Raw genomic sequence first — 24,899 nt, forward strand, 5'->3', positions numbered from 1 at the left:
AAATGATATCTGCTATTTGTAAACAAATGCCTTGTCGTTGTGGCTTATACCACAGTTGAGAGTTTGGTTAACGTGAGGCGGTCTCTCCGTGCCTGAACAAAATGTGTGCTCTGACGAAATCAAATTACCAGCCCTGCAAACTCACAGATCAGGCAGGCTCTTAGTTGCCCCACCAAGGAACTCTGGCCTGTGAGGCCCTGCCTGAGTAACCTGCTGGCCACCCTCTATGGTTTTCTACCTGTGACAATTGCCATAAGCTGCTTCAACTTGAAGTCAACCTTTCAAACTTGTCCTCAGCTTCATACACTGCGTCCTTGCTCAAGTGTCCTTTGTAGTAGGGTGATGTGATGCAAAGGGTTTTCAGGCTAATAAAGAGAGCTCAGCAGAGAGCATGCTATGGTTCGTCTCTTCTTTCTGATGTGTAATCAAACTGTCTGGCCTACCTGTATCCAGACTGGGCCCCCCTATCATGACCGAAGGTGGAAAGCATGAACTGTGTCTCTAGAATCCTTCAGCTGGCCCCCTGAGCCAAAGGCACCTCCCTACTACCCGTAGAACCACTTCAGAATGTTCTTGGAGATATTTTGCTTGTAATCGAGAGAGTTTATTCAAAATTGTCTGGTATGATAGTTAAACACAAAACTGCCTGTGAATTGGTGTGCCAAGGCCACTTCCTCTGTGTGTGCGTTTATGTGTGTTTATGTGTGTGTGTTGCGGGGGTGGGTAGGGGAGGAGTCCCACCCATACTGTTAAGGGAACCACTGACAGAAACTGCCTGCCCTGGTCAGGTACCATAGTAACCACTTGCATGGGTTATCTTACAACAGGAGGTCCTGGTAAGGAACATGGAACTAATAAGCTACCGCCAACCGGAAGAATTCGGTAAAGGTCAAAAGGAGAGAGGAGACCCCAGTCCATATATATATCCTACCAACCTCCCAGAATCCTTCTTGGTTGAGCGATGCAGGCACCACCAGGAAGGACCCTCAGTCAGAGACAACCCCGAAACTAATCCCATTACCATAAAACCCAAGACTGTGAGCCACGTGGCAGAGCAGTTCTGGGTTCCCTTCCCCTGCTGCTCTCCGCCTGGGCGCTCCTTCCCAATAGTCTCTTGCTTTGTGAGCACGTGTCTCCTTGGACAATTCATTTCCAAATGTTAGACAAGAGCCCATTCTCGGGCCCTGGAAGGGGTCCCCCTTCCTGCAACCATTCAACCAAGCAATTCTCGGACACCAGCAGTGTGTCTGAAATTCAACTCAATTCTGACACTATCTACACAGAGATAGCATCAAATTCTACAAGTGAAGGGTTCAGTCCTAGAAGTCTGCCTTCTCCCAAAGTGGGGACACTTCAGACGCCAGTTCCAAACCCAGGTTGTCACCTGTAATTCTGACCGGCCATAAATCAGAGGTTCTCAGGATGAAACTAAGCAGGGCCCTGTGGGGCTCCCAGGCATAGAGGGCTTTCTGTCCCCCATTTCTTACAGGCAAGACTCCAGCCTCCGTGACTTTCCCTGAGTTCCAAAGGGCAGATTCGAATAGTTGCTAATTAAGAGAGGAGCAGCCATGAAACCACCTAAGGTAAGATAAAAGGGACCAGAGAAGCTCATCAAGATTAGGAGACCTGACCACCTGAGACCCTGTACAACCCTAATCTTGTCAGCACGCCCACCCTTTTGAAACTTTACAGAAGAAAGAATGCAAGACTGTTACTGCCTTGATCCTTATCACATACCTCTGACCAGGAGCCCAGACTATAAGACCTCTCCCTATTCCCCAGGGTGGGGGGCACAGTGCTTGAGGCGCTAGCCTACTGTGTTCCCTCTTTGCCTGGCAAAGAAATAAAGCTTTCTTTCTTCTCAACTCTGTCTCCATATTTCTGTTCAGCAGAAGTACGCAGGAAAGCCAAGATTTTGGCATCAAGGACCTCTTTCTCAGGGCAGTTAATTTGCTACAGTGGCTCCCAGAACTCAAAGAAGCACTTTACTTACTAGATTACTGGTTTCTTATAAAAGTCTATAACTCAGGAACAGCCAGATGGAAGAGACGCACAGGGAAGTGGTGAATGAAGAGCTCCACTGCCCTCTCCAGGCTCACCACTCTCCTCAGTCTCAACCCAGAAGCTCTCTGAACCCAGTCCTTTGGGTTTTTATGGAGGCTTCATTATACAGGCATTATAGGCATGATTGATTAAATCGTTTGCGATTGATTCAACCTCCAGTCCCTTTCCCCTCCTCAGAGGCCAGGGGGTGAGATTGAAAGTCCCAACCCTCTAATCACGTGGTTGGGTCCATTGGAAACCAGCCCCCATCTTTAGGAGCCTTCCAGAAGTCACCTCATTACCATAACAAAAGACCCCTTTAGCACTCTCAGCACTTAGGAAATTCCAAGGGTTTTGGGAGCTGTGAGCCAGGAACCATGGATGAATAACAAATATATGAGGAATATATTTTGGTCATCTTGAAACCGTGCACCTCAGATTGGACCTTGAACCCCTGTGCCAGAACTCGAACACAGCCTAAACCCAGATTGGGACTTGAACCCACACTGCTAGGACTCAAACCTGGCCAAAACCCAGTCTTCCAACCGAGATCCCACACCTGGTTTCAGGACTTAATGAAGCTCATGTTCTTGATGTCTCACTGCAGAAAGAATTCAGTGAGTGACAAAGTGATAGGTAAGAAGTGGATTTATTTAGAGAGAAACACACTCCACAGAGCGTGGGCCATTTCAAAAGGTGAAAAAGGAACCAGGGTATGGGGCTGTCAGTTTTTATAGGAGTGGGTAATTTCATAGGCTAATGAGTGGGAGGAGTATTCCAGCTATTACAGGAAGGGGCGGGATTTCCAGGAATTGGGCCACCGCCCACTTTTTGATCCTTATGGTCAGTCTTGGAACTGTCATGGCACCTGTGGGTGTGTCATTTAGCTTGCTGATGTGTTACAGTGACCATATACTGAGGCTCAAGGTCTAGTGGAAGTCGACTTGTCCGCCATCTTGGACCCATTTTGTTCTAATCAGTTTAAGTCATGTCCTCGGGCTATGTCATTCTTTCAAAGGTCGTGCCCTGCCCCCTTCCCTCCTGTTTCAATCTGAATGATCAAATTTATTTTTTTCTTATAAATCACAATTATCGGGCTTCCCTGGTGGCGCAGTGGTTGGGGGTCCGCCTGCCGATGCAGGGGACGCGGGTTCGTGCCCCGGTTCGGGAAGGTCCCGCATGCTGCGGAGCGGCTGGGCCTGTGAGCCGTGGCCACTGAGCCTGCGCGTCCGGAGCCTGTGCTCCGCGGCGGGAGAGGCCACAGCAGTGAGAGCCCTGTGTACCGCAAAAAAAAAAAAAAAAACACAATTGTCACAGCCTGAGTGTGACTCTTGGCTCCACTGCTACTAGCATGACCTTGGGCAAGTTACCCTCTCTGTGCCTCACTTTCCTCGTCTGAAAATGAGAATAATAGTAGGACCTACTCTCACAGGGCTGCTGTGAGGCTTAAATACATTAATATATGCAAGTTGCTAAGAACAGATACCTATCCACCACTTAATAAGCACTGTCTAACTGTCAGCTACTATTCTGAGAGTATTATTGTAGCAGGGAAGAGCTAAATCAGACTCCATGTTGATCTGTTTCTTTGACTTTAACCTTTGATTTTTGTTGCTTTTGTTATTATAATCATACATAATGGCCTGCCACAGGGAACCCTTACCCTGTGCCTGAATGTTAAACTAAAGTGCCTTTGCTTAGCTCACAGGGAGATAATCTGACCCTGACCACCTGTGAATGGCTGCACAAAAGAAGAAATTAACACATCACCTCCCCATGTTGGCCAAGACAGGCAAAACTAATGGCCTCTTCACTTCCTCACCTCCTCCCAGTCTCTGTTGTATAAATGAAAGTAGCATCCAGACCCCAGTAAGATGGTTTTTTGGGGACCCTAACCTGCCATCTTCTCGATCTGCCGGCTTTCCAAATAAAGTCGCTATTCCTTGCCTCAGCACCTTGTCTTCAAATTTATTGGCTGTCATGCGGCAAGCAGAACAAGCTTGGGCTCAGTAACATTATTTGTGAACTACAGATTCCTGCTTCTATGAAAATAAGGAGAAATTAGAGCATCAGTAAACCGACACAGCAATGCGTTTTGCTCTGATGGGTTTATATGTGAAAAATTTAGACTTTAAAATGTACCAGATGGACTTCCCTGGTGGTGCAGTGGTTAAGAATCTGCCTGCCAATGCAACGGGACACGGGTTCAAGCCCTGGTCCAGGAAGATCCCACATGCCGCGGAGCAACTAAGCCCGTGCACTACAACTACTAAGCCTGCACTCTAGAGCCCGCAAGCCACAACTACTGAGCCCACGTGACACAACTACTGAAGCCTGTGCGCCTAGAGCCCATGCTCCGCAACAAGAGAAGCCACAGCAATGAGAAGCCCACGCACCGCAACAAAGAGCAGCCCCCACTCACCACAACTAGAGAAAGCCCACGCGCAGCAACGAAGACCCAATGCAGCCAAAAATAAATAAATAAATAATTTTTAAAAATAATAAATAAATATTAAAAAAATAAAAGATACCAGATTTCCATACTCTAAAGTTTAGTTTTTAAAAAAATAAATAAATAAATAAATAAAAATTTTAAAAAATAAAAGATACCCTATTTCCATACTATAAAGTTTAGTTTAACTGTTTTGAAATTTGTAACCCCCTTCCCTCCACTCACATGTGAAACAGGAAAGAAGGGGGCAGGGCACAACCTTGAAAAGAATGACAGAGCCATTGAGGACACAACAAAAACTGGTTAGAATCAATTAGGCTCAAGATGGCAGAAGACTTGACTTCCAGTGGACCTTGAGCCTCGTATATACGCTCAATGTAATACACCAGCATATGCTAAATGACACACCTACCAGAACCATAACAGTTCCAAGGATGACCATAAAAGGCCAAAAAGTGGGCAGTGGCCCAATTCCTGGAAATTTCTGCCCCTTCCCCAAAATAGTTGGAATAACCCTCCCACTCGTTAGCCTATGAAATTACTCAGCCCATAAAAAGCTAACCACCCCATATTTCCGGGCCTCTTGCCTTCTGAGATGGCCCTCTGAGATGGCCCACACTCTGTCTGTGGAATATGTTTCTGCTTTGGCCACTCTCACTTTCCAAGACAACCCCATGTCCTGTGGCCATTCTTGCCTTTTGAGGCAGATTCTGTGCATGGAATGTGTATCTCTCTAAGTAAATCCACTTCTCACATATCACTTTGTCTCTCACTGAATTCTTTCTGCGATGAGACATAAAGAACCTGAGACCTGAGACCAGGTGTGTGATCTCAATTAAAAGACAGTTCAAGTCCCAATCTGAGTTGTGCGGTTTCACATGCACCAGCATGTAAAATCCTGAAATGTTTGTCTAAAATGTTTGTTTGATCAGTGCATTATCTCCCTCCACTGCCTAGAATGGTATTTGGGGACACACTAGATGCTCAATAAACATTTGTAATTTCAAATTAAGTTGAAATACTGAACAATAGCTTTTGCTTCACAGAATACTGGAAATTTTGAAATGGACTTTGGTCAAAATTATTTGAGGGCTTCCCTGGTGGTGCAGTGGTTGAGAGTCCACCTGCCAATGCAGGAGACACGGGTTCGTGCCCTGGTCCGGGAAGATCCCACATGCCATGGAGCGGCTGGGCCCGTGAGCCATGGCCGCTGAGTCTGCGCGTCCGGAGCCTGTGCTCCACAACGGGAGAGGCCACAACAGTGAGAGGCCTGCATGCCGCAAAAAAAAATTTGAGTTTTCACAGGACCTGATTATATTTAGCAAAGTAGTTCACAAGTAATAAGCAAAACATCCAGCATTTAAAAGAGAAATTCTATAAGTTACACATATTTTCCAAAATTTCTCCTGAACATTTTTAATGTACATTTGCCATGAAGGCTCACCCTTTATTTTTGAACTCTTGTGTCTTTATCCAATTATGTCGTCCTCCAAACAGCGTCATGCTATCATATTTTTCATCTACCCAGAGGTTGTGCTTCTTCCCCTTCTGAGCATTTTCTCATTGTGGAAAGTGTGGAGAACAACACAGAATCTGATAAAATAGCTTTCTACCAGTCACTCCTCCCATTGGGAAGAACATGTGTATTAGGGGAAGTCCTCCAAACTGGTGTCCAGTAGGGTAGCCACTAGTCACATGTGGCTATTTAAGTTAATTAAAAAGAAATAAAATTTAGAAACCCAGTTTCTTAGTCACACTAACCACACAGCAAATGTTCAATGGTCACAGGAAGCTAGTAGCCACCGTAACAGACAGTACAGATTACAGCACATAGCCATCATCACAGAAAGTTCTAGTGGATGGTGCTACTCTAAAGAATCCATGCTTCTGGCTGGAAATTGGCATCATCGGAATTCTTAAGTCATTGCATTCCCATAAACCAAAGAAACTGAATGCATTTTTTCGTCATAAATTCCTTAAGAACCGGGCCTGAGTTGCTATGATTGACTTCGTAGAACCCCTCAAATGCCCTCACTTGAACAGAGGTTCTTAATGTTTTTAGATGATTCTGTTGGTTCTCCAAACTAGACTCTCTGGCCCCAAGAGCAAGTATTAGGAATGACTAGGAAATTATCTCAGAGGACAGGAATTAAAGCACAAAGGCCCATACTGTCTTATTGGGTACCTACTGGGTCAAGCATGAAGAGGTCCACTCCTTGCCCAGTGGAAAGAGCCACCAGTGTTGCACTTCCATAGAGTGCATAGCCCGCGGCTACAATGTTGCGGCCAGGCTGCAGGGCGTCCTTTTCAGAAGGCTCATCCTCTGAGGTCTGCAAAAGAGAAAAGGGAAACATTACTGTCTCTGGAGAGAACCCTTTGCCAGAGGCCTGCATTTCAGATCTACTTGAACCACTGGAGGAAACGCAGTTCTAGAATTTCAAGCCACAACAAATGCATCTGGAGGAAACGCGTTGCCATGTTAATGAATGGTTCTAGCTGAACCATTGCAAAGGCCATTCTTGGACTTCTCCCTGTTTTCTGAAAGTATTTGTCTCCATCCTGCCAAGAACAGCACCCCAAAGTGCTAAAACTACACCTTCTCTTAAAAATCATAACCCATGCTCCTTGCTGATTATAACGACCAAGGTCATTGAGCTCTGATTTTGTGCAGTACCTCATTCTACATACACAACAGCACTCCAAGGTAGATACCGTTATGACCTCCATCGTTCAGATGAAGAACTCAGAGCCTGAGCGACTGGATAACTCACCCAACATCAAGAGGAGCTGGAGTCAACCCAGGCAGCTGGGCCCAGAGCTCGTCACCGTCCACGCGCTGCCCCTTGAAGACACTGCCCCTGTCTGTCCCCAAGTCTACAGTTCTGGACGTTTTCTTGAGGAAGCCTCTCTCTTTGGCCAGCAGCACTAACAGTGACAATGGGAATGGGAATTCAGAGAGACGGGGCAAGGCAGGCATGCTGACGAAGGAAGAGCGAATGTCCTTGAAGGAGGGGCAGAGCCACACCTGAGACTGGATTTCACAACCTACTTTTCCAGGTATCTCTTGAAGGGCTCGTCCCTCCCTACTTCCTTGTGCTCAAAAAGGCAAGGAGGGACTTCCCTGGTGGTGCAGTGGTTAGGATTCCGGCCTTTCACTGCCGTGGCCCGGATTCAATCTCTGGTCAGGGAATTGAGATCCCGCAAGCCGTGCAGCGCAGCCAAAAATAATAATAAAAAATAAAGTTTTACCTTTAAACCTGGAATCTATTTTGAGATGATTTTGGTATAAAGTATAAAGTTTAGGTTGAGTTCTTTTTTTTTCCCTCTGTGGATATACAGTCGCTCCAGCATTAATTGTTGAAAAGACTCCTTTTTCCATTGAATTGTTTTCACAACTTTGTCAAAAGCTGTTAGCCATAAATTGTGTGAAACCATTTTTGGGTTCTCTGTTCTGTTCCATTGAACATGTGTCTATCCCTCTGTTAATATCATATAGTCTTAACTTTTAGAATAACCTTATCTATATCTACAAAATATCTTGCCAGGATTTTGAGAGAAATTGAGTCAAACCTATACATATATCAGTTTGGGGAGAATTAACATCCTTTACAATGTTGAGTCTTCCAACCCATGAACATGGTATGTTTCTCCATACAAGACATATTATTTGATTACTTTCATCAGAAATTACTGGTAGAATTACTATTCCTTTTTTTTTTGAGTAACTGTAAATTGTATCGTATTTTAAAGTTTAGTTACCATATGTTTATTGCTGATATATAGAAATCCAATTGATCTTTGTATGTTGATTTTGTATCCTGTGACCTTGCTGAACTTACTTATTAGTTCTAGGAAGCCGGCTTTGGTTTTGGTGTTTGTAGATTCCTTAGGAGTTCTCTACATGGACCATCCTATCGACAGTTTTTCATTCCAATCTGTATGGTTTTATTTCTTTTTCTGGTCTCACTGCCCCGGCTAGCTCTTTCAGCATTATGTTGAATAACAGTGGTGAGATTGGACATCTTTCCCTTGTTCTTGATTTTAGAGAAAAAGCATTTTGTCTTTCACTGCTAAATATAATGTTAGCTGTTGTCTTTTTATAGATGTTCTTTATCAAGTTGAGGGAAGTTTCCCCTCTATTTCTTGCTTCCTGAGAGTTCTTGTTTGTTTGTTTTGTTTTGTTTTATAACTGAGTGTTGAATTTTGTCAAATGGTTATTCTTCATTGATGGACATGGTTCTATGATTTTTCTTCTTTAAGCTTGTTGATGTGGTGGATTACACTGACTGATTTTTGAATATTGAACCAGCTTTCCATCACTGGAGTAAACCCACTTACTCATGGTATATAATTCTTTTTATGCATTGTTGAATTTTATTTGTTAATATTATGTTGAAGATTTTGCATCTATTCATGAGAGATATTGGTCTGTAGTTTTCCTTTCTGAACTGTCTTCATCTGGTTTTGGTATCTGCGTAATGCTGGCTTTAGAAAATAGACTGGGAAGTATTCCTTTCCCTTCTCTTTTCTAGAAGAGATTGAATCATCTTGAATCATTTGGTATAATTCTCCAGTGAAACCATCTGGGCCTAGAGATCTCTCTTTTGAACTCTATTTTCTTAGTAATTATAGGGCTGTTCAAATTATCTATTTCATACTGAGTGAGTAATAGTAGTGTGCTTTTTAAAGAATTGGTCTACTTCATCTAAGTTATCAAATTTATATGTGTAGAGTTAGTTATAGTATTACATTATCCTTTTGATGTCTCCAAATGTTTTAAAATATCAGAACGACTCTGAGATGAAAAATCTAGTGCATAAACATGTGTTTCTCTGATTATTTTCCCAAGAGAAATTCCAAATAATAAAAGTATTGGGTAAAATACTTTTGATACATATTGAAAAGTTGCCATGCAGAATCTGATAAACATAAGATAGTATTGTCTTTTCAACTTGGCCAGTTTGATAGGTGCAAAAAAAGACATCTGCTTTAATTTCCATTTTGTATAATTAATAAAGTAAATTTTTATATATGTACTGACCATTTTTATTTCTTATTTTGTAAGTTGCCTGTTTGATGTCATTGCCTATTTTTCTATCGGGGTACTCATCTTCTTATTTTTAATTTTAATAGCTTTTTATATATGAAAGATATAAATACCTTATATGTTACAAACATTTTCCTCAATTGTCATCTGCCTTTTAATTTTATTTATAGTGTCTTTTTTTGGAAAGTTGATTATTTTTCTTTTAATTGATGTATAAATTACATATAGCAAAGCACACAAATCTTAACTATACAGTTTGATGAATTTTTACATATATATAGTACATACTGATGTAACTACTAAGATCAATTTATAGAATATTTCCAGCCACCTAGCAGTTTCTCTTATACCCTCTTTTGTCACTATCACCTCCCCCAAGGTAACCTCTATTCTGGCCTTTATCATCTGGACATCAAAAGAATAATTACAAAAGACTGTTTTGGACTTCTTATAAATGAAATTACAAAGCATGTGTTCTTTTGTATCTGGCTTATGTTTCACAACATATGTCTTTGTGATTTTTATCTGTGTTGTTGCACATAGCAATAGTTTGTTCTTTTGCATTGCTATGTAGCTTTTTGTCGTGTGACTATATCACAGTTTATTTATCCATTCTTATGTTGATACACTTTTTGATTTTTTTCAGTTTGGGTCTTTTATGAATAATTTGTACACATCTTTTGGCAAACACAGGCACCCATTTATCCTGGGTGCACTCCAGGAGTGGACTTGCTGGGCCATAGTGTATCAGTATATGTTTAATACTAGCAGGTGCTATCAAATTTTTCTGAAGTGTTTGTATCATTTTCTACTCCCACCACCAATATATTAGAATTCCAGTTTCTTCATCTACAGTTGGTATGGTTAGTCTTTTTAATTTTAGCCACTCTGGTTGGGGGTGATGTCTCAGTGCTGTTTCCATGTCCATTTCCCTGATGACTAACGATGTTGAGCATCTCTCATGTGCTTATTAACAAGCTGGGGAAAAAAATCTCTTTTTTGAAGTTCCTGTTCAAGTCTTTTGCCCATTCCTTTGATAAGATCGACAGTATTTTTTATTGATTTGTAGGAGTTCTTTATTTATTCTGTATATGAGTTCTCTGTTGGATGTATGCATTGAAAATTTTTCCATCCATCTGTAGTTGCCTTTTTACTCTCTTAATGTTGTCTTTTTTTTAAATTAATTTTTATTAGAGTATAGTTGATTTACAATGTCGTGTTACTTTCTGCTGTACAGCAAAGTGAATCACTTATACATATACATATATCCACTCTTTTTAGATTCCATTCCCATATCGGTCATTATTGAGTATTGAGTAGAGTTCTCTGTGCTATATAGCAGGTTCTTATTAGTTATCTATTTTATATATAGTAGTGTGTATATGTCAATCCCAATCTCCCAATTTACCCCTCCCTCCCCTTCCCCCTTGGTAACCATAAGTGTGTTTTCTATATCTGTGATCCTATTTCTGTTTTGTAAATAGGTTCATTTGTACCATTATTTTAGATTCCACATATAAGCGATATCATATAGTTATTTTTGTCTGACTTACTTCACTCAGTATGACAATCTCTAGGTCCATCCTTAATGTTGTCTTTTGATGAACAAAAGTTCTTAGTTTCAATGAAGCCCAGTTTCCTAGCCTTTTCCTTCATGGTTAGTACTTTTTATGTCCTATTTAAAAAATCTTTACCTTCCCCAAAGGCATGAAGATATTCTCCTGTGGTTTTTTTTCTAGGAGCTTTATAGCTTTACTTTTTACAGTGAAGTCTCTGGTCTTTAATTAATCTTTGTGTATGGTGTGAAGTAGGAGTCAAGTTCATTTTTTCTCATACCGATATTCACCTGGACCAGCATCACTTATTGAAGGGTTCATCCTGTACAAATTAAACTTCAGTATTGCCTTTTCATAAATCAGGCAATCATTCGTGTGTGGGTTTATCTCTTTTGTGTTCCACTGGATCTCTTTTGTGTTCCACTGGTCTATGTATCCTTATGTCAGTAAAAGAGTAGAATTTTGGTGAGGTTGACTTACCCATAGTAATGGGAGACGGGGTCTCCTGACCCTGTAGGGGTGTTAAAACCCACACCCTTGATTTACTCAGATCAACAAGACCAGCTCCTCACATCAGGACAACTCCCTCAGTCCTCCTCTTAAGCCTCTGGTTTTCACTTTTCTGATTCTGGTCCTCTGCCCCTTACCTTGTGTTTATTGCTTGTTCATTTCAATGAGCTCAGCCACGAATTTAAAGGATGATATATTGTATCCAAAAGTTCTGGATGTCTTGAAGGGAGAGAGTTTGCACTTTGTCTAATCTGTGACTGTTGGAAATGGAAAATGTCAACTTCAAGAAAAAGGAAAATCATAGAACAGGGAGCTGAAAGCAGTATGGGACATCATGAAGGGTGTTTTAGCAATGCTCTTCAGAGATAAGGGGAAGAAAATACTTTTGACAGTTCTCTGACAGTCCTGAAACTTCTATCTTGATGCTTATAGAAAATCAAAGAAATCCTGGTCAGAAACGGGCACCATCCCTGGCTTTGATAAGGTTCTAAGAGGCTGTGACAGCCCCATGAGGTCTCTGAAGCAAGCTGCTCTCTCATTAGATATTGCTTAAACATCACAAAGCTTTCTCTTCATGTCTCATTCATTTCTCAAACTTGCCCCACTTCTTTAGAAACAGTATCAGAGAAAATCTATGGTTATTTGGACTAGCCTTCAAAGCCTCTGGTTTATTTGAATTTTAAGACAAAATCTCTGTATTCAAAATCACCAAAATTCAAGTGTGAATATCCCATATTACGTATAGTAATATTCCTCTTTTTTTGTTTCAAAGACTTCATTTTTTTGAGAACAGTTTTAGGGTCACAGAAAAATTGTGAGAAAGATACAGAGATTTCCTACATACTCCCTGTCCACACACATGCAGAGCCTCCCCCATTATTCCTCTTTGTTTTTAAATCAGTTGGCTTTAAGAAGCTATTAAGACCATCAACAAAATGAAAAAGAAAAAAATATTTGGAGATAATACATAGAATAAGGGATTAATATCCAAAATATACAAAGAACTCACACAACTCAATGGCATAAAAACAAATGATCTGACTGAATAGACATTTTTCCAAAGAAGGCATACAAAGGGCCAACGGTTATATGAAAAGGTGCTCAACATCACTAATCATCAGGGAAATGCAAATCAAAACCACAATGAGATAGCACCTCACACCTGTCAGAATGACTAATATCAAAAAGATCAGCAATAAAAAGTGTCAGTGAGGATGTGGAGAGAAGGGAATCCTCGGGCACTGCTTGTAGGAATGTAAATTCGTGAAGCCACTATGGAAAACAGTATGGAGGTTCTTCCAAAAATTAAATATAGAGCTATATAAGATCCAGCAATTACACTTCTGGGTATATACCTGAAGGACATGAAATCACTCTTTCACAGATATATATACATAAAATTCAGCAATAAAGAACAAGGAAATCCTGCCATTCATAACAATATGGATAGACTTTGAGGGCATTATGCTAAGTGAAATAAGTCAGAGAAGGACAAATACTGTATGATCTCACTTACATGTGGACTCTAAAAAAAAAAAAAGCTCATAGATACAGAGAACAGATTGGTAGTTTCCAGAAGCAAGGGGTGGGGTAGGTGAAATAAGTGAAGGTGGTCAAAAGTACAGACTTCCAATTATAAGATGAGTAAGTCCTGGGGATGTAATGTACAGCATCGAGACTAGAGTTAATAATACCATGTTGTCACACTTTCTTCTCAACTGCTCATGGGACATAATCCAGGATAGATCATATCTTGGATCACAAATCAAGCCTTGGTAAATTTAAGAAAATTGAAATCGTATCAACTATATTTTCTGACCACAATGCTATGAGACTAGGTATCAATTACAGGAAAAAATCTGTACAAAAATACAAATACATGGAGGCTACACAATACACTACTTAATAACCAAGAGATCACTGAGGAAATCAAAAAATACCAAGAAACAAATGACAATGAAAACAAGACAACCCAAAACCTATGGGATGCAGCAAAAGCAGTTTTAAGAGGGAAGTTTATAGCCATAAAATCCTACCTCAAGAAACAAGAAACACCTCAAATAAACAACCTAAACTTACACCTAAAGCAATTAGAGAAAGAAGAACAAAAAATCCCCAAAGTTAGCAAAAGGAAAGAAATCATAAAGATAAGATCAGAAATAAATGAAACAGAAATGAAGGAAACAATAGCTAAGAGCAATAAAACTAAAAGCAGGTTCTTTGAGAAGATAAACAAAACTGATAAACCATTAGCCAGACTCATCAAGAAAAAAGGGAGAAGACTCAAATAATAGAATTAGAAATGAAAAAGGAGAAGCAACAACTGACACTGCAGAAATACAAAGGATCATGAGAGATTACTACAAGTAACTATATGCCAACAAAATGGACAACCTGGAAGAAATAGGCACAGTCTTAGAAGAGCACAACATTCCAAGACTGAACCAAGAAGAAATAGGAAATGTAAACAGACCAATCACAAGCTCTGAAATTGGAACTGTGATTAAAAATCTTCCAACAAACAAAAGCCCAGGACCAGATGGCTTCCAGGCAAATTCTATCAAACATTTAGAGAAGAGCTAACACCTATGCTTCTCAAACTCTTCCAAAATATAGCAGAGAGAGGAACACTACCAACCTCATTAGACAAGGCCACCATCACCCTGATACCAAAACAAGACAAAGATGCCACAAAGAAAGAAAACTACAGGCCAATATCACTGATGAACATAGATGCAAAAATCCTCAACAAAATACTAGCAAACAGAATCCAACAGCACATTAAAAGGATCATACACCATGATCAAGTGGGATTTATCCCAGGAATGCAAGGATTCTTCAATATATACAAACCAATCAATGTGATACACCATATTAACAAATTGAAGGAAAAAAACCATATGATCATCTCAATAGATGCAGAAAAAGCTTTCAACAAAATTCAACACCCATTTATGATAAAAATCCTCCAGAAAGTAGGCAGAGAGGGAAACTACCTCAACGTAATAAAGTCTGTATATGACAAACCCATGGCCAACATCATTCTTAACAGTGAAAAACTGAAACCATTTCCACTAAGATCAGGAACAAGACAAGGTTGCCCACTCTCACCACTATTATTCAACATAGTTTTGGAAGTTTTAGCCACAGCAATCAGAGAAGAAAAAGAAATCAAAGGAATCCAAATCGGAAAAGAAGAAGTAAAGCTGTCACTGTTTGCCGATGACAAGGTACTATACATAGAGAATCCTAAAGACGTTACCAGAAAACTACTAGAGCTACTCAATGAATTTGGTAAAGTAGCAGGATAAAAAATTAATGCACAGAAATCTGTTGCACTCCTATACACCAATGATGAAAAACCTGAAAGAGAAATTAAGGAAACACTCCCATTTACCATTGCAACAAAAAGAATAAAATACCTTGTAATAAGCCTACCTAAGGAGACAAAAGACCTGTATGAAGAAAACTATAAGACACTGATGAAAGAAATTAAAGATGATACAAACAGATGGAGAGATGTACCATGTTCTTGGATTGGAAGAACTAACATTGTGAAAATGACTCTACTACCCAAAGCAATCTACACATTCAATGCAATCCTTATCAAACTACCAATGGAATTTTTCGCAGAACTAGAACAAAATATTTCACAATTTGTATGGAGATACAAAAGACCCCGAATACCCAAAGCAATCTTGAGAAAGAAAAACGGAGCTGGAGGAATCAGGCTCCCAGACTTCAGACTATACTACAAAGCTACAGTAATCAAGACAGTATGGTACTGGCACAAAAACAGAAATATAGATCAATGGAACAGGATAGAAAGCCCAGAGATAAACCCATGCACATATGGTCATCTTATCTTTGATAAAGGTGGCAAGAATATACAATGGACAAAAGACAGCCTCTTCAATAAGTGGTGCTGGGAAAACTGGATAGCTACATGTAAAAGAATGAAATTAGAACACTCCCTAACACCATGCACAAAAATAAACTCAATATGGATTAAAGACCTAAATGTAAGGCCAGACACTATAAAACTCTTAGAGGAAAACATAGGCAGAACACTGTGTGACATAAATCACAGCAAGATCCTTTTTGTCCCACCTCCTAGAGAAATGGAAATAAAAACAAAAATAAACAAATGGGACCTAATGAATCTTAAAAGCTTTTACACACCGAAGGAAAACATAAACAAGATGAAAAGACAACCCTCAGAATGGGAGAAAATATTTGTAAATGAAGCAACTGACAAAGGACTAATCTCCAAAATTTACAAGCAGCTCATGCAGCTCAATATCAAAAAAGCAAACAACCCCATCCAAAAATGGGCAGAAGATCTAAATAGACATTTCTCCAAAGAAGATATACAGACAACCAACAAACACATGAAAGAATGCTCAACATCACTAATCATTAGGGAAATGCAAATCAAAACTACAATGACATATCACCTCACACCAGTCAGAATGGTCATCATCAAAAAATCTACAAACAGGGCTTCCCTGGTGGCACAGTGGTTGAAAGTCCACCTGCTGGTGCAGGGGACACGGGTTCGTGCCCCGGTCTGGGAGGATCCCACATGCTGCGGAGCAGCTGGGCCGTGAGCCATGGCCGCTGAGCCTGCGCGTCCGGAGCCTGTGCTCCGCAACGGGAGAGGCCACAACAGTGAGAGGCCCACATACAGAAAAAAAAAAAAAAAAAACTACAAACAATAAGTGCTGGAGAGGGTGTGGAGAAAAGGGAACCCTCTTGCACTGTTGGTGGCAATGTAAATTGATACAGCCACTATGGAGAACAGTATGGAGGTTCCTTAAAAAACTAGAAATAGAACTACCATACAACCCAGAAATCCCACTACTGGGCATATACCTTGAGAAAACGATAATTCAAAAAGAGTCATGTACCACAATGTCCACTGCAGCTCTATTTACAATAGCCAGGACATGGAAGCAACCTAAGTGTCCATCGACAGATGAATGGATAAAGAAGATGTGGCACATATATACAATGGAATATTACTCAGCCATAAAAAGAAACGAAACTGAGTTATTTGTAGTGAGGTGGATGGACCTAGAGTCTGTCATACAGGCTGAAGTAAGTCAGAAATAGAAAAACAATACTGTATGCTAATACATATATATGGAATCTAAAAAAAAAAAAGAAAATTGTTCTGAAGAACCTAGGGACAGGATAGGAATAAAGATGCAGATGTATAGAATGGACTTGAGGACGTGGGAATGGGAAGGGTAAGCTGGGATGAAGTGAGAGAGTGGCATGGATATATATACACTACCAAACGTAAAATAGATAGCTAGTGGGAAGCAGCCGCATAGCACAGGGGGATCAGCTCGGTGCTCTGTGTCCACCTAGAGGGGTGGGAAAGGGAGGGTGGATGGGAGATGCTAGAGGGAGGAGATATATGTATATGTATAGCTGATTCACTTTGTTATAGAGCAGAAACCAACACACCATTTTAAAGCAATTATACTCCAATAAAGATGTTTAAAAAAAAATACTGTATTGTCTATTTGAAAGTGGCTGTGAGAGTAGTCTTAAAAGTCCTCATCACACACACACACACACACACACACTCTCACACACACACACACACACACACACTCACACACACACACACACACACAAATTGTAACTATGTGCGGGGATGGATGTTGACCGTTTCAGTGAATTTTGCCAACAGCCTAAGTGAGCCTGGAAGCGAATTCTTCTCAATAGGATGCCAGGCTGGCTGACACCAAGATTTTGGCCTTACAAGCCAGAGAACCTAGCCGTGCCTGCCAAACTTGTGACCCAAGAACTGGGTGATAATTAATAGAGGTTGTTTTAAGCCTCTAAATGTGTGGTGAATTGTTACAGCAGCAACAGAAAGCAAACGCAGTAAGATTTAAGATACACAAGGAAGGAACAGAGGCGCCTTCAGATGCCACCAGGAACCTAATTCCACGTCTGGCATCTGTGTTGCCTCCAGATTTTCAGAACAAGGCCCCATCTATCAGCTCACCCTCCCTTCCTAGGAACGCCGAGAACAGGACTGAAGGAAATGAGCGATTCGGGTATTCAAGGAGGAGCCCGAGGCAGAGCGAGGTTCATGGCTTGCCTGCCACGGTGTGTCTGGTTAGTGGGAGGACCGAGGTTAGAACTCCAGACTCGTGGCTCCCAGCCCAGGAACGTTTGGAACCACCAGAGGAAGGAGGTGTTACAGAGCATACTGTTTACTCACCTTTCTGTAGATGGCAAATATGGTTCCAATGGAGGCCAGGCAGTCGATGTTCGAAGATCCGTCCAGTGGGTCAAAGCAGACCACGTATTTCCCCTACATGCGCAGAGGGCAGAACACCTGGTTAGGTCACCTTCCGAGCAACACACTCTGTGTACGTGGCTGTGTGTGTCAGACAACGCTACACCAAAAGCGATTCAGAGCAAAGGGATATCCTTATCAAAAAATGCAATTACTTAAGGAGTGCAGAGTGTATCAGCACATATTAACTGTGCAGCTCAGAGCCCACCTGCCCATAAACAGATTAGTTGACACCCACAGTGGGTGACGGAGGTCCCACCCGCCTCCAAATAGCTCTCCTCCCACCTGCCCTGGCTCCGCCCTCCCCTCCTACCTGGGACCAGTGGGGACTCAGAGCTGCTGAGGGTGTGAGAGGAAACCAGGTCTGAAATGGGCACCTTGCAGGGAAGAGGTGGAGAAGCTGAAGACGACCTTGGATAAGCTCTACCCACGTCCACAGTAAGGTCGGCTACTGATTTACTGATACTTCTGAGCCTCTCCCCAGACAGGCTTTTTTCATTTTAGCACATTTTTACTGAAAGAAAATCTCAGAACAATGTCCCAGGGCCTCTGGGTGTGTCTTATTAAAATAGCTGTTATGTATGACTACATCAGGAGAATAAAAATACTCCTCTGGGTTTTGCTGCATCCACCCTACCTTGCTGATGTGACGACCAGAGACAGAGTAGGCGGGGCCTTGAGACACCATGTCCCTCATGCCCACTCACGCTGCTGTCGCCGGCAGCTCGGGGGAAAGAAAACACCAGATACTTTTTACAGGCCTCCTATGTGCAAGATTCTGTGAGAGCCTTAGTGTTGGGGACTGGGGTGTCCTGGCTAATTAAACACTGGTGATCGAGCCTCAAGTAAGATGGGAGTCATTTTTCCCACCACTAATCTCCTTTCCCCTGACTTTCCAATGAGTAATGCCCTAGCTTAATGTGAGATTTCTTCCTTTCTTTCTTTCCCTTTTTTCCTTTCTTTCTTCCTTCCTTTCTTTCTTTCTTTCTTTCTTTCTTTCTTTCTTTCTTTCTTTCTTTCCTTTCTTTCTTTCTGTCTTTCTTTCTTTCTTTCTTTCTTTCTTCCTTTTCTCCTTTCTTTTTTCCTTGTTCAACAGGAGGTGAAGCGGGGAGGGCAGTGGAATTCATAAACTTGGAAATTCCCCATTCTCCCTGTAGATAAGCCAGTTCAGCCCCTTCATTTCACACATGCATGCATTCAACAGATATTTGTTGAACATCAGGCATATGCTGGAGAAAGTTCACGAGCTGACGTGGGAACAAGCAAGAAGTATTCAAGAACTAGCGTGAAGACCTGTGTAGCTCAGGCCAACGGGGAAAGAAAACGTGAGATTTGATCAGAGAGATAATCAAGGGTCATATCGGTGGAAGTTGAAAGTTGAAAATAATAGGTGTGACTTAGCCTAATTATGTGAGACAACAAGTATAACGTGCTTTGGCACAGTCCCCACCATACAGCAAGTGTTCGATAAATTTGGCTTTACTTTACTTTTTCCATCCTTTCAGCTAATCACAAGGAAATGGCACCTTGTCCCCAGGACCCACTGTACAAAACAAGGGCCAACAGTCTTAGCGTTTATTTGGCGTTACCGTACGGCAGCTGAATATCGGTTGAATTTTTTGGCCACCAGCTTTTTTTTTTTTTTTTTTAATAAACTGTGAAAACATAGTGAATATAGACCCTCCCCAATCATGCCCTGCACTAACCAAGTTTACCATTGCATTAAGGCCAGAGCAACGATCTTTATGAATTCTTTTATGTTTTAGTCTAACAGTTTGTCAGGCATGAAGGAATCTCTGCTGAAACCAAACCCCCTTGGGGAAGGGGCTGGGAGTATAGTGGGGATGAGAAGATTAAGAGACGGTATAGTACCACAAGAACTCTACTTTTTACTGGACTGGATTTTCAAGCGCTCCAAAATGTTGGGACTTGTTACCAGTACAGTAAGTGAAAACCCATGATGAACCCCATCCACTGAGAAGTTACAGTAAAGCACTCTGATTTATTTCCTGAATGAATCACTGCCTTATTACGGAGTCTGTTTGACTAGACAGCATAAGGATTCCAACTAAAGAAGCATGTAATCCCTTGTTTGTTTCCAGAAAACAAAAAATTAAGCAATAGAGGAAAATACCAGAAATAAAAAAAAGCAAGGCAACCAGAGTCCTCCCAACTCAGTTGCGCCCTCTACTGGTGAGTAAGGGAACTTCAGCAAGGCTGCCACACTCACCCTCTTCTCCTGGGCGGTGATAAGTGCGTCTTTATTCTCTTCCGAGACCAGGACGCAGGTGCTGTAGGAGGACTGGAGCATGTTGATCACCAGGGAATTGGATAACACGTCCAGTTTCTTCACCTCATCCCCTGTCACGTTCACGCTTCCCGCGATTCCGTACCTAAGAAGACAAAAGGTTGGAGGAAATCAGGAAGGGAGCCTGGACTACAGCAAAGATGCCCAGACGCCAAGATACCGCCGCTGTATCCCTCTTTGCCCTTCATGGCTCCAGAGTCTCCAACTTATAAATACGACCAAGTGCGTCCTGTCTCACAGCGCTGGTTCTTACTCTTGCTTCCTTTACACCTCGGGGATATTGTCCTAAGTCCCTCGTCGTCCCAGTAAACACGAACCAGAATTCAATCTTACTAACGAGCAACCCTGCCCCCGGCCCTGGGAGAGAGAATTCATAAAGTCAGACACATCGCCATAATTAATAACTCTAAAAAGTAAAGGACCGTGGCTTTCCAGCCCCGGAATTTCTAGTATTTGTTGATTATCGTCAAATAGTGGCCTGCTGGGCTGAATTAAAATTTGCTCTGCTGTAGCTTGGCATTACTTGAATAAGAAGGAAAGTGGGGGACAGACTTAACTCGTTTAATTTGATTCTTTACCACCATTCCAAGCAATGTAAGAATGAACACTACTGTAAGAATTCTATCTGGAGGCTTTGTGTTTTAGAGGATTGCTATGCAAAGGTCTCCAGGGAATTCCTTGGGGGTCCCGTGGTTAGGACTCAGTCCTTTCACTTCCCCAGGCCCAGGTTTGATCCCTGGTTGGGGAACTAAGAGCCCGAAAGCTGTGTGGCTCGGCCAAAAAAAAAAAAAAGTCTCCAGCTCCCACCCTCGTGGGTGGGATCCTTCTAAAATCAGTCAGATCACCCCTGTCTCTCCCAGAGTTCCCAGGTCCTCCACAGTGGGTTTCAGGCCGCACCAAGGAAGGCCTGGTCCCACACTGGCCTTGCCTCTTGGCCCTCTCACCCTCAGTCTCAGCCTCTGGAACCCAACGGGCACACACCTGCCTCACACAGACCCCTGGCTTCCCTGTCCCCCACCCCCCGTGCTCTTCTCTCCGTAAGCCACATGGCTACCACCCCCCTCAAGCCCTTCTCATGCCAACAGCCACCAAGGTCCTGAGGCCACCAGCACCCAGCAAGCTACCAGATACAGCCTTGTCAGCCCTTCCAGAGCAGCTCACAACCTGTTTGTGGGAATGTCCTTCCTGCTGGATTATCTGCTCACCGAAGGCAAGAGCTGTGACTCACTGTACTTGTTTCCACAGTGCTCAGATGCTCAACATACGTTCACTGAATTAGAAGAATGGATGGCAGGAAAGTAATTCCCCCCCCTCCTTTTTGTTAACGCCATTTATTTGTTGAAGCAATCCTCAGGTGGCTCTAACAGGTAGCCAGGGTTGAGACCCACTGATTCACCCTAAGCCGGGGCGGGGGACAGCTCATTTCCCGCCCTTTTCCCTGATTGACAGCCTCTCCCCTCCCCCACCGATCCCCCCATAACTTGATATCTGATGTGATGAGATCTGCCTTGGAAAACAATACTGGTGGCCTCACCTCAAAGACTGTACCTTCTGGTTCAAAATAAAAGCAAACAAATACACAACAGCAACCACAAAACTGGGTTATGTTGCATCAGAATTTAAAGGGTCCACAAACCCAATCCTGTTGTTTAACTGGAATCTTGATACGACTTCTACCGGAGAATGAAGAGCTGGGGTGCCCGAGGCCTGTGGGTGTTGGAGAAACAGGCTCTCCGTCCTATGCTTTGCAAACACTTCCTCCATCTCCACACAAACCCCGCCCTTATCCCGCCCCTCAACCCACCCTCTGCACCCTCCCTGCAGATGCGGGGCATTCTTCTCTGCCTACCCCCTCCCACCATCCACACCCCTCCTTTCAGAAAGAATGGAAGATCGTCACAATGAGATCTAGTCGCCTGACAACTGCTCCAAGTTAGATCATGGGCAGAAAAGTGCTTTTTAACCCGTAAGACTATTTCTTAGATCTTAACTAACATTTAAGCTTTACTGATAATTTTTTAATGGATTGTTCTACTGTTTTGACATTAGAAAGCCGTGGAGAGGATTCCAGGGTGGTATTCTAGCATCCCCTTCTTCCTACAGCAAGGAGCAGAGAAAACAGAAGAAAAATATGAGACTTTCTGATCCATTTTGCATTTATCGAGTAGGTGCCTAGAAATGTCTTCCCAAAAAGAGGAAGCAAAGGAATGAGGGGCTTGAGACCCCCTAAGTGGGAAAGTGGCAGGAATATGTTAAAGTCCCGTTTTCATGAGCAGAATTGCTCTGGGATAGGATGCAAACTTTTAGCTCTTTGAGAAGAAATTCCAGGGTCCTCTTAAAATTATCTCAGCATCTTATTAGAAAGAAGGAATTTCCAGCCAATGGACTTCTCCCACTGACACCTTGGGTATCTATTACAGAGGTACCCAGGGAAGGATGCCGCCTGAATTGGCAAAATACGTGGTCTCTGCCCTATGGAGGACACCTGCCTCAGCCTCCGAGAAAAATGCGAAATCCTGACGGCTTGTTTCCACGGGCTGCGTCTGCCACCTAGTGGTGGCTCAGCGACATCGCCCTGTTAGCCGGCAAATTTCCCCAGGTTCGGACTTGGAACCACAGTAACAAGGAGCATTTATTACGGGGCTGGCACTGTCGAAATCATCATCACATGCACCTACGAAGCTTTACAACTAGCCCTACGAGTTAGGTGCTATTAGTATCCAATCCGTTTTACAATTTTACAGGCCCTAGCGAGAGTAGATCATTGACCATGATCACATGGCACAAAAAACCAAGTCAGAGGAGCACCTGAATTATCCAATCGCTGAGTCCACGTCCTCTGGACACTCCATGGCCACAAAGTCAGAGTTCTGCAGCGATTAGCACAACCCCACCACAGCAGCCCCTACCCAGCCCATATGATGCACTGGGGAGCCCATTAACATGGGTAACACTGAGAGGTCAGCAGGCAATTCAGGAAACTGCTCTATGCGTAGCGCAGCTCACCACCAGATAGGAGCAGAACAGAGGCAAGTAGCTGTGTCTCACGTTCATGAAGGTCTTTAAAGGTAGAGCTGGCCGTTATTGCCAAATGAGGTACTCGTACAGTTACAGCAATACAGAGAGGGGGAAAACCAGTCACAATCACCTTTAACTTGGAGCTCATTACTGAGTCACCAAGCATTATATAAATAAACTCTGTAATTATCTTTTTTTTTTTTTTCCTGCGGTACGCGGGCCTCTCACTGTTGTGGCTTCTCCCGTTGCGGAGCACAGACTCCAGATGCGCAGGCTCAGCGGCCATGGCTCACGGGCCCAGCCGCTCCGCGGCATGTGGGATCCTCCCGGACCGGGGCACGAACCTGTGTCCCCTGCATCGGCAGGCGGACTCTCAACCACTGCGCCACCAGGGAAGCCGCAATTATCACATTTTTTTGTGTTAAAAGTACTAAGTTGTTAGAATAAATATTTCAAATTATTGGACTTTGTTATTTCTTCATTTTGGAATAATAATAATAACAACAATGGGTGTGTTCATCTTCTGAGAGGATCTCCACTGCAATCGCTACCAGGAAAAAGGAAGCCCAAAGAAAGACTGCTTCTTTTCACCACAGACTTAAACTGGACCCTTGGCTGTGAGGATTGGCAGCTGTAGCATGAACTTGGGTAAAGCACCAAGAGGGCGAAGTGGAAGAACGCTCTGCATTCCCTCCTCCCGGGCCCAGCACCTCCCAGCTTCCTGCACACCAAGTGGAGAGAAGATTGAGTCACAGAGAAGAAATAAAATATTGTTTTAAAAGCAAAAGAGTCTTTTCGATGGTGAGAAAGGAGACGGACGACGGGCCCTGGGATTCAGTAAATGATTTCTACCTCCTAATGACTATGATGGGCAAAGGTCATGGTAATAAAACGCTCATATCTGCAAAGGGCGTCAAGCGTCCTCTCAAGTCTCCTGGCGGTTGCTTTGCGCCAGTGAGAATGCAAGCACAAGTCACGATAACTCAGGATATGTTTCAATGGAACAAGCCCCTGAGCTTATCATTATAATACATGGTAACTGGGAAAATTATATATTTTTTCTCCATAGCATGTCTCCAAGTATCTTGTTTCTTTCTTGAAACAAGTCGAAGGCCCCTTTATCAAAGGACACCTGGCAGAAACTTTAAAGGCAACTTCCCTCCAGGGCTCACGGGCTAATACTTCTGAGTCCGTTTCGGCCCAAGCACCTACAGCTCTGCCCACCCGCACCGGGGCCCCCCATCACTGCGTGTCGCAGCAGGGCAGACTCACAGGTGGGCCAGGCCAGCCTTGCGCACGGCCGAGGAGATGGCTTTGATGGCCGTCAGCATGGAGTTCAGCAGCTGTGTGAGCTCCCCGGTGCCTTTGGCCTGACGCCCCTTTTCCATAACGTAACGGGTCAGGGTGAGCATGTCCGTTTCGAAGGGGCTTCTGTCCCCCATTGCGGCGGGTAGTTTTTCAAATCCTTTTCTCCCTGCAGAAGAAAGCCTTATCTCTAAGGGCCGGTCAGTGGCTCTGCGGTATCAGAGCTGATTAGAAATCTGTACTGGCCATGCCAGGACCTTTAAGGGAAAGTGCCCCAGGCCACGTGGTTGAGATAACTGGGCGAGTCCTCAAGGAAACCTCTCAGGACTGGCTGATCT

The 24,899-nt window shown here is 42.8% G+C and overlaps 1 protein-coding gene across 2 annotated transcripts in view; it reads right to left on the minus strand.

Annotated features, from left to right (window-relative positions):
* Positions 1 to 24,805, minus strand: part of FBP2 (fructose-bisphosphatase 2) — a 40,121-nt gene extending 15,316 nt beyond the window's left edge. Inside the window, exons 1-4 of one of the 2 annotated variants that reach the window (XM_067744800.1) lie at positions 24,529 to 24,805; positions 20,161 to 20,323; positions 17,853 to 17,945; positions 6,685 to 6,825 (exon numbers count right to left, since the gene is read on the minus strand). In XM_067744800.1, coding sequence (XP_067600901.1) covers positions 6,685 to 6,825; positions 17,853 to 17,945; positions 20,161 to 20,323; positions 24,529 to 24,698 — 567 coding nt within the window. In that variant the 5' untranslated portion in view covers positions 24,699 to 24,805. The remainder of the gene's footprint in view (positions 1 to 6,684; positions 6,826 to 17,852; positions 17,946 to 20,160; positions 20,324 to 24,528) is intronic. The other variant, XM_067744801.1, reaches the window with a different exon arrangement.
* Between the last annotated feature and the right edge of the window lie 94 nt (positions 24,806 to 24,899).

This window comes from Pseudorca crassidens, chromosome 7, assembly GCF_039906515.1.
Source record: "Pseudorca crassidens isolate mPseCra1 chromosome 7, mPseCra1.hap1, whole genome shotgun sequence".
In the NCBI taxonomy this organism is placed as follows: domain Eukaryota; kingdom Metazoa; phylum Chordata; class Mammalia; order Artiodactyla; family Delphinidae; genus Pseudorca; species Pseudorca crassidens.